The sequence below is a fragment of the Hyaloscypha bicolor genome (genome assembly GCF_002865645.1).
Source record: "Hyaloscypha bicolor E unplaced genomic scaffold K444scaffold_117, whole genome shotgun sequence".
In the NCBI taxonomy this organism is placed as follows: Eukaryota; Fungi; Ascomycota; class Leotiomycetes; order Helotiales; family Hyaloscyphaceae; genus Hyaloscypha; species Hyaloscypha bicolor.
The window spans coordinates 698127-709642 of NW_020194619.1; the positions used below are offsets into that span (position 1 = coordinate 698127).

The following is an 11516-nucleotide window of genomic DNA, read 5'->3' on the forward strand; positions in this document are numbered from 1 at the left end:
TACCATGATATGTACAGCAAACCATGCCCTCGAACGCCAATTCGGTTGCCATCCACTTCCTATATACACAATCTCAATTGCGCCAATTCCTACTCTCCCGCCAATTCATCCTTTCTCATGTACAAGTACATCCCTCATCGTTCATTATAGGCCGCTAATGCTTCTTTGAATCCTGATCCGGGTAAACGACGCGCAGAACGAAATTGACAATGATGGCAAAGAAGAGACAGATCATAAGAGCAGTCGGGCCAAATCGATCATCGAAACCGCCTTGTCCTCTCCGTCTGATCTCCCTCGCCCTCCAGTGATATGTGTACAGCGAATAGCATGCCCCCAAGACCGCAACGGTGATGAACCCTAGAGCTGACCAGAAACCGGCGTAGTCACCAAAGTTCAGCATGCCAACTCCAAGGGCACCAAGGATAACGGTGAAGTTCAGCCATGAGAGGAAGGTTCGCTCGTTCGCGAAGAAGACCTTGGGCTCGACTCGGGTTGGGAGTGCAATCCGCTTGCCTGTGATTGCAGGATTAGCTGAGAATTTCCATTCCCTCACTGATCGTTGGGAAGAGATTCACGTACCAGGAGCCGATTGAAGAAGAGGTTGGCTCGACATCTTGCGGGGAACTGATGGGCCGGGCTGGGATGGGGGAAATGTGCCGGGTCCTGTAGCAGCGGGCAGACGCAATTGGTTGAGGTAAGCTCAATGAAATGAGACTTTCGAGCCGGGGAGGGAGGAATTGAATCTTCGAGAAGGCGATTGTAGGTCGCTCGGGAAGGTCACGCTTGGAGGGAAGCTGTCTAAAGTGGGAAAACTCGATCGATGCGTGAGTTTGCAGAGGTCCATCTGATAAGGTCTGGTCTTGGGGTGGGGCTTAAAACGTGCAACAATACTCTGCTGTGAGTGGTTGGATTGGCTATCACCAGCCTCTTTGCTTCCAGGGCTCGTCCTCGTAGTGGTCTTCTTGCAGCAAGCTTCGAAGCGCCAGCTTTTTTGGCCCTATTGCCTTGTTTGTGAGGCAAGAATAAACCGGCGCCTTGCCAAAACAAGCTACCTCCAGCGTTTTACCCCAGACCAAATCACGGAAGGCCATCTGATGAGCTGCATCAGCGCCATTCCAACGCAACACTTCTCCTCAATAGCTTCTTCGTCCTCCTCTACTCCCCATTGGCATCGAGAGCACTTCCGAAAATATGGCGACTTCATCCGCCACTCCGGTACGAGCCCATCGATTCGAGCATGCGATCGTGATTCATTGCTAACTTCCCCGCAGCCAATCTCTTACACTCGACTGAAGCAGATCGCGAATGACGTACGTTCTCGCAGAGCATTTTTCCAGTTAAACCTATATTGAGTACTCGTGCTGAGTGGGTTGATAGGCCTGCCAAAGTGCATTGGGAAGCACCGAATTCTACGAGCATTCGAAGACCGAGGCGTGGAACACAACAATCATTGTTTGTTGACCCCTCCTCTGCACACAATACACTCTTCTGACCAACATCTCCGCAGAACTCCATCCTACGCTCGTTGATCTCCGAGTCCTCTCCTGCTGGCGGAACCCCATCGTACAAATATGCTGTCAACAGCACAATCATCCAACACCTTGTGCCTACCTCTACCTTAAACCGAGCCAAAGCAGCCCAAGAGAGTCCGGTGCCCAAGACCGAAGCCACGATTTCGACGAGCGACAAGAATGAGGCTACAGGAACGGATGGGAAGCCTCATGTTGGCCGGAGAGGAATGCATAGCGCAACGGGAGCATACTGGAACGAGAAGACCGACGGCATGTGGAGCTTCAAGTATGAAGGCGGGGAGAATAAGGGACTCGACGTCGTTATATCTGTCATCTGGATTTCGATATAGCCAGGAGCGCATATCCGGACTCGGCCAGAGGGGACTCGCATCGCGGGATAGTAATTGTACGGGATAGTTGGTAATTCCCCATCAGCATGTTCAGGCGTACAAATCCATGACACACTTCCAAATTGCGCGTTCAATGATCCGTGGGAGTGCCACGGCATCATGAGAGGCTTCAACTTTTTATTGGCTGATGTTGTGTTTCTCGCTGCGAATCTGCGATGGCTTTGACTTTCTCTCGGACATCCCCCGCTTTGTTGCTCTTGACAACCGTTTCCAAGGCGGGTGCGTGGCTTTTTTAACCCACGATATCGGCGTGGAGGCGTGGACAATTTATCGCAGGGGTCTGCACATAGATTGGTCATTGGCCTCCTGAAATTTCCGTGTCTAAGCGTGGAACACTGCAGGTACTGTATTCTGGCACGTCTAGATTGTCCAAAGAGCGAGTACCTTCGTACACCGCAACTCCCTCAAATACCATCAAGTGACTTTGAGAACTTTTTTCCCGCTCACAGAAAACACATGACGTCCGTATTTCGCCCCTAGGACGCCGGCGATAATTCCCGGATAAAAGTGGATGTGGACTGACTCGACAAGGGAAATAACTTTGGGTTCACATCAGGTGCTTCCTTCGACGGCCGCCCGCCTGACTATCGGCGGGCACTAAAAAGAAAGAGACCCGCAGTTGCGTTCCAATCTTGAACTTTTTAAATTTTACTGTTACAGAAGACACATCCCAAATCAGCATTCCACTTCACGATCTGAAGATTTACCGATTACATCCAACTCAACCGCTCGACAGCGCGATATTACCTCAACTCAAGAGACACAACCTCGCTTGACCAAGATGCTCAACGATCTGTATGCCAATTCGCCCGCTCCTTCCTCTTTCAAAAAGCTGACTTCGTCAAGATGCCACTACGCCCTCACCCGTGTTGCTCAAGAGCTGGATCCCAGTAGTGCTGCCTCTCTTGCAAGAGTGTCTAAACAAATGAGAGCGATTTGCGTTGTGATTCACGGTCCTGGTATTCTGGAACTCCCCTTGCCTGCCCAAGCAGCACTCCTTCCACCGGTCACGGGATTGTCAAACGCAATGGCTTCAACCTCGTTCAGCTCAGCTAGCTCTTCAAGTAGCCACCACGCTGACTACGACTCCTTGGGAAGCACCGACACCGATATGACTTCGTCTCCTGAGGAAGAGGAGTGGGAGTTCCAGATGACCCCGGATTTGGAGCGACGCCTATCTCTCATTCCGTCTCGCAGCCATGGAAACACGCTCCCAACTCTCCCCACCGAACTTCAACTCGAGGTGTTCAGCTACCTGGATAAGATTGACTCTTGCTGCCTCGGTCTATCTGCACCAAACCTCTACCTCGTCTGTCGCGCTATTCACGGTACAAAGATGCCTCTCAACACGAGACGCATTGGGCCCAATCCCCTTGAGGCCGCTTGGGAGGTTGTCGGAAAACGAGAGTGCAAGCAGTGTGGCATTTACCGCTGTGAGCTTCACCAGCACATCAAGTCCTGGATGCCCAAGGAGCTGGAGTATTGCGCCTTCAAGCAGAACTTTGGAATCCCGGCTGGCAACAACGCCCATGCTACTTGCTACCGCGGAAAACCCAGCAAGCCAAAGCGCTGCGGACGTCATCCATTGAGAACTACTTCTGTTCACCAAGATGATGCTGCCTTCAAATATTGAGGGAGTATGAATCACAAGTATGGGGCATGAGATTAATTTACATATATGGGGATGAGGAATAATTGATGATTGCTGGTCTATGACATGGAAATGATGCTAATGAAGAGAATTCTGATATGTTAGCGAGGAAGTGTGGGCATTAAACGGCGTGAAAATAGGAGACATGGCTCGTAATGCATAAATCGGCGTTTTAGGGGTGGTTCCTCACATGCAGGAAGGATTCTGTTTCCGTCTACTTTTCTTTCGGTACTGGCGGATGTGGATTGGGGATTAAGTCGTTCCACACTCGACGTCTGCTTCTGCCAAAATATTCTCGGCATGACGATGAGGATATCAAGAGCAATTTTGTAGAATATCCGCTTACTTTCCAGGTAGCTGGAGATAATAAATTCATGAAATACAGGGCCCGCCCGGCACAGCATGTGAATTACAGGCCTGCCTGTGCAAAGACTGCTTGTTGGCCCTTAGATTTTTTCAATGGGTCGCAAACTTGGAGCTCGATCTAGGACCTCTTGAACTAAAGTGAGCAATTTCTGACTGCGTATTCTAGTTTCCAGTTTCTACCATGCTTCTAGTCCAAGTGGAGGGGATGTCTAAGAGGGGAGGATACCCAAGGCCTACTTTCTTTCCCCAAATCAGATACCAAACTTTGAAAATATACTTTCCCACGTCTCATAGTTTCCATCTGAAGCCTCGCATTCTTCCCAGTACCTTGAAGGAGTCAAGGCATATTCATTTTCCCGCAAAAGATCCTTAGCGTTGTCACCAACTTCCACTTTCTTCAACCCCAGACTCCTTCTCTCTTCCCATGGATTACCATCCTGTTCTCTAGCCTCTTCCCTCTCCCCCAAATCCCTAAGAAGTTGTTTCGCCCTGCACCTCTTGCACATACCTTCAAGCCACTGAAAATCTGCGACCAATTCCACCCGCCGTTCTTCAACACCCTTCAACAATTCTTGCTCTCCACCGAACTCCTCAAAAGCGCTAGCAGGCTTGTACTTCACGCACTCTTCACAATACCTCAACTGACCCCACAACCACTGCTCTTCAGATAACAACTCCCCAAGACTTCTATGCCACTCAATATCCCACGCATCTAACAGGAAGCCATATTCCCACCGCCCATACACCGAATACTGACCACAAACACTTACTTGCAGTCGCAGATCATTCGCAGGCCGATACACTTTCCCGTCTCTACCGTACTCCTTCTCATCCCTCACCTCATGGAACACCTGCCAATAAAAGTAACTCGACGCCAACCCAAAGCAGATCTGCGAAGCCGGGTCCTGGTACAGATGAGCCATGATATTGACATGCAACTCCGTTGGCAGTGTGTGAAGGAGCCGCTGCTGTCTCTCCAGATTCGGGTCTGGCGAGGTCTCGAGTTTCTTCCTGCAGGTTTTAGACTGAGATCTGGATCTGGAGCGAGGATTGCGTTAGTGTTGTTTCGTACATGGGCGAAGGGAAATTCAAAGGGGAAGTGACTCACACGGTGGTGGTGCCTAGAGTGGCTTCCGAGGCGTGCACAGCCGGACCGGGCACGGTGAGGCCTTGCATTTTTTTGGATTGCCTGAGGCGGGCGATGCCCCTTTTCTTATGTGATATTCTCTCGGGCGTTTAGTTGAAGCCTTTCTGTCCGAAAGGGCGAGGGCGAATGCCTTTCGTTGCACGGCGCGAAGTGGTGGGTTTAGATTGGTGTGTAAGTGAACCACGAGGCAAAGAATGAAGCCCTTGGGCTCGAATTGCAGAGTGAAATAGAAGGTGAGGTAAAGGTTTTATATGTTCTTTTGGAAGACACTTATCTTAGGCAGGAGGATTGCCTTGAAATTGCGTATGATTCACAGGGCGGATGTGTGACTTGAAAGTACTAGCCCCATGGTTCGCTCACCTTTGCTCGGCTTCATCATCTGGGGAGGGAATGTAATCATGGCCTTTACGAAAAGATACTGGCAGCTCTTGACTTGGCATTCTCGTACTACGTTTTCTGCTTTGAACAATTTGGGAGTGAAGATAGAAGAGCTACCGGCTATGGGGTTGCTCCTCTTACTCAAATCACTTTCCGTTCACCAGCCATCAATTATCGATCGAGCATTTTCTTCTTCCACTAACGGGACCCACCCGTTTCCTAGAAGGCTCTCATGTAATTATTCGGTTATTCTTTCAAATTCTTTTCCCCGCACCCTTGAGACTTCTACAACAGCACCACCAATTCAACGACACCGATTACAGTTCCCACTTATGGTTGGTTGTATAGTCTCACAATCTTCTCTGAAGTGATTCCATAGCTGAACTGTTATCTTAAAGCACCTCGCTGACTGTTCGTTTCCCTCCTTTCATCACCGTATATGGTCATATCTCAGGAAGTTGTCAACGAAATACAGCGTTCCCCCCATTCCCGACACCCCGCCTCCCAATTGATGATCAACATCATAAGATGTACCCATCAGCACACTGCCACATTGTCACTTTATCGTCTGCGTGCTATACATCATCTCCTCTAATCTAGGCTCCTCGGCACTGCGATTTCACTTTGCCGGATGACGCCAAACTCGTCCTTTCATGTCTTTCCGCTCTAAACCTATAATCCTGGCAACCTGGACTCGTTGCCCACACGCATGAGAGCCTCGGCCTGTTCTGGGAATACTCACTTAAACACTCTAATCAGTCTAAAATACGAAACTAGAGCTGGAGGAAAGGCTTTGCTGAGGTCAAAGGGATCGCTCCTCACAAGAGACAAGTGCTAGATTGGTAGGGTAATATCGGATTTGCGGCGTTTACATTAACGAGCGATGACTGTCAGAAATCCAGGGGTTCAACAAACTATGAATTTAAACTCGAATGAGGAATGTACCAAATACCTCCGTCTAGAGCGCAATACCTTTTCCGAGTCCATCGAAGTCCCTTTGCAACCCAGTGTTTAGCTATCACCATTCTGGGTATCAGCTTTGATTACCCATGCGAGTTTCGAGTTATAATGAAACAGGCCCACAAAATGAAAGCATAAGGTTCGGGATCAACGCCGTCTCACGCCTCTTTTCAAACTTGCCTTTTTACACAACGCAAACAACCTAAAGCAAGGTTCAGTCTCCCCGTCACTCTGTTAAGCCGCCTCTCTCGCCAAGAGTTCAGGGGTAGGTAGGTTAAGGCACCGCTTGATGAATTTCCACATCGTCAAGCAACGAACACGTTCGCTTCCCTTGATAAATCATGGAAACAAAAGCATCTAAGAAAAAGCAATAAAACATAAACCCAGCCTAGCCCAATCTCCCGGGTAAATGGTTTAGACGTGCAACAAAACATCCAGTATTTCCCCAAGTGGCGGGGAAGCCGGGCGCCGCAAACATCCCGTCCCGCGCGCGCGCGCGCGTTTCAGGACGACCGGAGAAACGTCTGAGGGTCTATGGAAACATCTGAGATGTGCAACAAAAATCCTGGAGATGGGGGGTTGAAACATGGGCGGGCCGACAGCTGGTCCGCGGCGGCTAGGAGGGATGGGTCCAATCAGGGGTGGGTGGGAGCCCCTTTTTGATGTCAGGGGCTAGCAGGGCGGAGGACAGTTCTGAGGGATGGGATGGGAAAGGTATAGGAATTGGTAGGAACACTCGATTCCAATGTTCATCTTGGTGACCAAGATTTCACGTCCATTCCATCGGTCAAGGCAGAAATGGGATTGTGCAAGCCAGTAGATACACTTGGATGTGCCAAGTTAATAAATTGATTGGGCGACCCCTATAACTTGAACCCGCCAGCTCCGTTGATAGCCTTTGCAGCTTGAACTTTGTTCCCTTCAACATCTCTGATATCTCCTTTCCTCCCAATGACTTTGACGCCACCTTTCTTGAGCTCTCCGAGGGTCTCCCTCTTCTGCTTAGTCTTCTTACTCTCCGGTCGTTGGTTAAGCTCAACACCACCTCTCTTCTTGATTCTCTCCTTCTCTCTTCTTCGCCTCCGCAGTTTCTCCTCCCTCGTCATCTCCTGTCTCGCAACGGGAGCACCGCTCTTCAGCACAACCTCTCCCTTCTCGATACTCTCCTTCTCCTTGCCAGCTTTGTAGATCTCGTGCGGTGCCAACATACTCGAGCCTCCATTGATAGCACTAGCAGTGGATGGCTGGGCATCTTCCATAGCTACAGTCGCCACATCGGAAACAACAGTCAGGCTTGGAGCTGGAGGTTTGGGCTTGTAATGCCAGCTGCTCAGAGCATCAAGTTTGGCACTGACTTCTATCCACAGTGCCTCTATTTCTTTTTCCTCCTTTCGCAGCTTCTCATCAGCCTTGCTGACATAGGTGTCTGGATTGTGGGCTTTGACATGCTCTTCCTCGTACATTTCCGCAAGACTCTGCTGCGGTTTGCTGTCATCCAGCTCGAATGCTCCTCTGCGAGTATTCGCAGGTACACTATCTGGTCGTCGACGAATCACCTCATCGAATTCCTGGGCTAAGATTCGTCGTTTGATGAGTTCCTCGATACTCTCCGTGACCTCAGCTGTCACTTCTAGGACAGGCTTGCCTGTACGTTCAAAATCGAGATCTTCCTCGAGCAATGAGTTTAGAGGTCTGTCTGCTGCTCGAGCTTCTCCAGCAAGCGTCCATTCTCGTTTCGCTACCGATGCTGCTTCGAGACGGCGAATCTCTTCTGCGAGCTTTCCTTGTCGGCGTTCGTGTGCTGACTTTCTAGATTTGGGATCCGCAGGGTCTACATCTGATAATGCATTTTCTGAGCCTTCTTCCTCTGAGAGATCGTCGAATAGATCTCGCCGAACATCTGCCATAGCACGTTCTATCCCGGCTGAGTCATCTTCAGGTTCTATTGCTTTACCCTTTTGAGATTGTCGTTCTAAATAGTCTGCTTGTCGTTCCCCCTTTGCAGCTTTTCGTGGTGGAGGCTCAAAGAAATCCTTGTAGAGAATATCGTTCGTGTTGTCGCCTGCGGGATCAACACCCTCATCCATCTCAAGATCTTCCTCTCCATCTTCACTCTCTCCTTCAGGAGCGTTCAGATCCATGTTTCCAAAGGTCGGGCCGTCTTCCTCCTCGTCATCCATTTCCTCGATCCCATCATCCTCGACATCCATTGCAGCAGCCCGCCGAGAACTAGACGCAGGATTTTCCGCCATTGTTAGTGGGTCGGCATCCCAGTCGATCTCTTCCTCATCGCTTGCTTCCCCCGTATAGAGATCGCCTGCAGCATCTTGTCGTTCCAGGAACTCAGTCTGCTTGTTGAATTCTTCGATCGAGAAAAAGCCGTCATTCAACCCATTTGGATCTTCTACAAAGACACCAGTAGGTTCTTCAACTTCGTCGTCTTCATCCTCAAAGTCGTCCTCGCCATCGAGGCCGTCAAATTCGACTTCATCGGCACTGCCTTCCCCATCGACCCCCTCTTCTTCAAAGCCATCCTCTTCATCTGACCCGGACACTTCTTGCTCTTCTTCCAGACTCTCATCATCAAATCCCACTTCGAATCCATCTTCATCAAACTTCAACAGCTTCACCCCACCATCTCCCATTACCGCCTCATCCTCACTCTCCACTTCAACCTCGCCCAATTCTTCTAAAGCTCTCTCCGCATCTCCTCTCAATGCATCAATAACCCTTCTCGCTTGCTCCCAGACCTGCTCGACCTCAAAACCCTCCGTATGAACCTTCCTAATCTTCAGCACCTCTCCCTCCTCTTTGCGGCCTTCACCTCGCTTCCGTTTCCTCCTCTGCTCCTTTAGTCTCTCTGTTTGCTCCTCCCCTAGCTTCCCTGCGACGGAATCCAAAGTCTCCTTAAGATACGCCAAGCTGGTCTGGGGCAGAGCCGATGGAGGAGCTATAAATGTATGTCTGTTGGCGGGTGCGAGAGCTTCGAGAAGGTTTGCCATTGGTGAGGCTACCACGGTGGTCTTGGCGGGAAGTAGGGATGGCTTGGCAGCAGGTGGAAAAGCAGTCATTGTATGTGATGTAGAGGTCATAGAGGATGTAGTGCTGCCTGTATTAGCCATTTTTGCATTCTACGCAGCATTTGGTCGAGTCTGTTCAGAGAAATTTTTCGCGAGTGAACCTTTATCGCGAGACTCGTCCACTAAGGTTATCATCACGTGGTTTACCGGCAAACTTCAGTCTCGATTTTCCTCGAGCTTCCGCATTCTACATGAATTATCCTCTGCATCGATTTCCAACGGTCTTCCCTTATGGCGTTAAGACGCTATCTGGGACAGTTGGTTGACAATATCCACCGCTCAGGCTGGAGAAAGTCACGTAGGAAAATCGGAGCCGCTTCTTCCTTACCCAAGGCGAGGACCCCTCTTCTGACGAAGACTCGTCCTTTTTTTGGTCGAGAATTGCAGCTCCGACCTCGCATGGCCCCGGTCCAGTGCATTCTTATCTCTTGTATTACCTTCCAAATCTTGATATACTGTACCTCCGAACAATAAAACACGGTACAGCACGGGGACTTTCAGGGGTCCTGCACCAGCCACTCATTGTTGCAAGCCGAACGTCCGGGCAACGTTCCGGGCAAGACCTGGACTTCGCGAATGTTGCCTCAGCCACTCGCGTGACGATTTACTTCATGCGGTAAGAGGGGTAGGTAGGATCACGGTGGGGACCCAGGCCAGGATTGTGTTTGTGTTCCAGCAGAGAGTAGCGGCTTGAAGGCAGTCTTTCAAAAGAATAGCTGAAGAACTTCCACCTCTATACCTCGAATGAAGGAGGCCGTCTTGTGATAGGTCAATGTCAATCTGGGGCGCTTGACGGTTAACATGGACTTGGTTGCACCGTCGTCGAGGGATGGGAGAGAGGCTTAAAGCAGGCCCACGACCCCCACGCTGCGGCCACCCATTCTGGAGGGAGCAGCGAGTTGAAATTGGAAGGCCTTGGATCTGCTCAAAAATGGGGCTCGAAGACGGCCAGGGAGAGTGCGTACAGTAGTAGGGCCGGTAATGTCTCCTGAGGTCTGACAGTCAGCCCATCTTGCTGCAGCTCGATGCGGCCTCTGTTCGTCAGCATGCAGTCACTCCACAAATGATGTGTACCTCGTACTCCGTACACACGCAAATTTCCACCTAAACCAAGTTTCATGACATTCTCCAGGATAAGCCTCAAAGTCCATCTCTCTGGCAAGTAATTGGCTGGTTGAAGGTGCCTAAACGAAGGGTGGAGAACTTCGTAGTATTTTGTAAGTCTAGTTCCCTTCCTGGGTCCACCAATTCCGTTTCTCGTCTGCGACTGTTCCTCGATGGCGGGGGACCATGTTGTGATATCGTCCCACAGTACCTTTCCCGTATGGCAGCTACCAATTTTGCCAACTTCCCATGAGCCGAGAAAGTGCTTTCTAGCAATGGTGGGTCTAGCTTTGCCAACGTAAGATTACCAAGTGCCAAAACGCACTCTCTTCTTTGCGCGTTCAAAACCTTCTTTCTCACTTGAGTCCAATTCCAAAGAAATCGCGGATGAGAACGAGCGGGGAAACCAAATGCTGGCCCCCCCTCCCCGGAGAGAACTTCCTACCCCAACCATCGAATTCATTGGTTGATGCAAGAACATTAACCGCGGGCCCTGTGTAACATGAACTCGGTGTGGGCGGCACGCGCATTAGCTGGCTCCAACACCGTTGCGCGAGTCTCTTGTTACCGCACACAACAAGCAGCACGTTAGCTTCACGATCGACAATGAAGAACGGCGATAACGGCTCTCCTTTGCTCCACACGCCTCTCAGTGCTTCCCGTGGACCACCTCCCCGCCTTTACACATTTGGTTTGGTGTTCTGGATCTGTGGCTGCTGAAGAAACAGCAGGCCTGCCAGTTGACTCAAGTACAGTACAGCCGGCCTCAATGTTCCCCCATGCCCCATGCCCATATAGTTGGATAGAGTTCTCGTTACGAGCCAGCTGATCTGGTTCTGGCCTGATCTCTCATTAGAGTTTTAAACTCATGGTCCATCCTATCTTCTGGACATTCAAGTATTTTCCATC

The 11516-nt window shown here is 50.3% G+C and overlaps 5 protein-coding genes across 5 annotated transcripts; 2 read left to right on the top strand and 3 right to left on the bottom strand.

Annotated features, from left to right (window-relative positions):
* Positions 1-154: 154 nt before the first annotated feature.
* K444DRAFT_632102 (vacuolar transporter chaperone 1) lies at positions 155-613 on the bottom strand (the record flags this gene model as incomplete). The annotated part of the gene is made up of 2 exons (XM_024883445.1): positions 155-513; positions 580-613. 2 exons carry the CDS (start codon positions 611-613, stop codon positions 155-157), a joined length of 393 nt encoding a protein of 130 aa, XP_024733848.1.
* A 208-nt stretch (positions 614-821) lies between these two features.
* On the top strand, positions 822-1861 carry K444DRAFT_692287 (uncharacterized protein; the record flags this gene model as incomplete). The annotated part of the gene is made up of 4 exons (XM_024887817.1): positions 822-1215; positions 1272-1310; positions 1378-1452; positions 1508-1861. The coding sequence occupies exons 1-4, from the start codon at positions 1192-1194 to the stop codon at positions 1859-1861; spliced, it is 492 nt and encodes a 163-aa protein (XP_024733849.1). The 5' UTR covers positions 822-1191.
* An 805-nt stretch (positions 1862-2666) lies between these two features.
* K444DRAFT_615394 (uncharacterized protein) lies at positions 2667-3887 on the top strand. The gene is made up of 2 exons (XM_024880720.1): positions 2667-2716; positions 2768-3887. The coding sequence occupies exons 1-2, from the start codon at positions 2703-2705 to the stop codon at positions 3552-3554; spliced, it is 801 nt and encodes a 266-aa protein (XP_024733850.1). The 5' UTR covers positions 2667-2702; the 3' UTR covers positions 3555-3887.
* Positions 3888-3997: 110 nt separating this feature from the next.
* Positions 3998-5297, bottom strand: K444DRAFT_665412 (uncharacterized protein). Its single transcript, XM_024887066.1, has 2 exons — positions 5047-5297; positions 3998-4976 (listed from the first exon to the last, which is right to left on the bottom strand). Exons 1-2 carry the CDS (start codon positions 5112-5114, stop codon positions 4190-4192), a joined length of 855 nt encoding a protein of 284 aa, XP_024733851.1. The 5' UTR covers positions 5115-5297; the 3' UTR covers positions 3998-4189.
* A 1899-nt stretch (positions 5298-7196) lies between these two features.
* K444DRAFT_615396 (Mpp10 protein) lies at positions 7197-9563 on the bottom strand. Its single transcript, XM_024880721.1, has one exon. The coding sequence runs from the start codon at positions 9543-9545 to the stop codon at positions 7287-7289; it is 2259 nt and encodes a 752-aa protein (XP_024733852.1). The 5' UTR covers positions 9546-9563; the 3' UTR covers positions 7197-7286.
* Positions 9564-11516: the final 1953 nt, after the last annotated feature.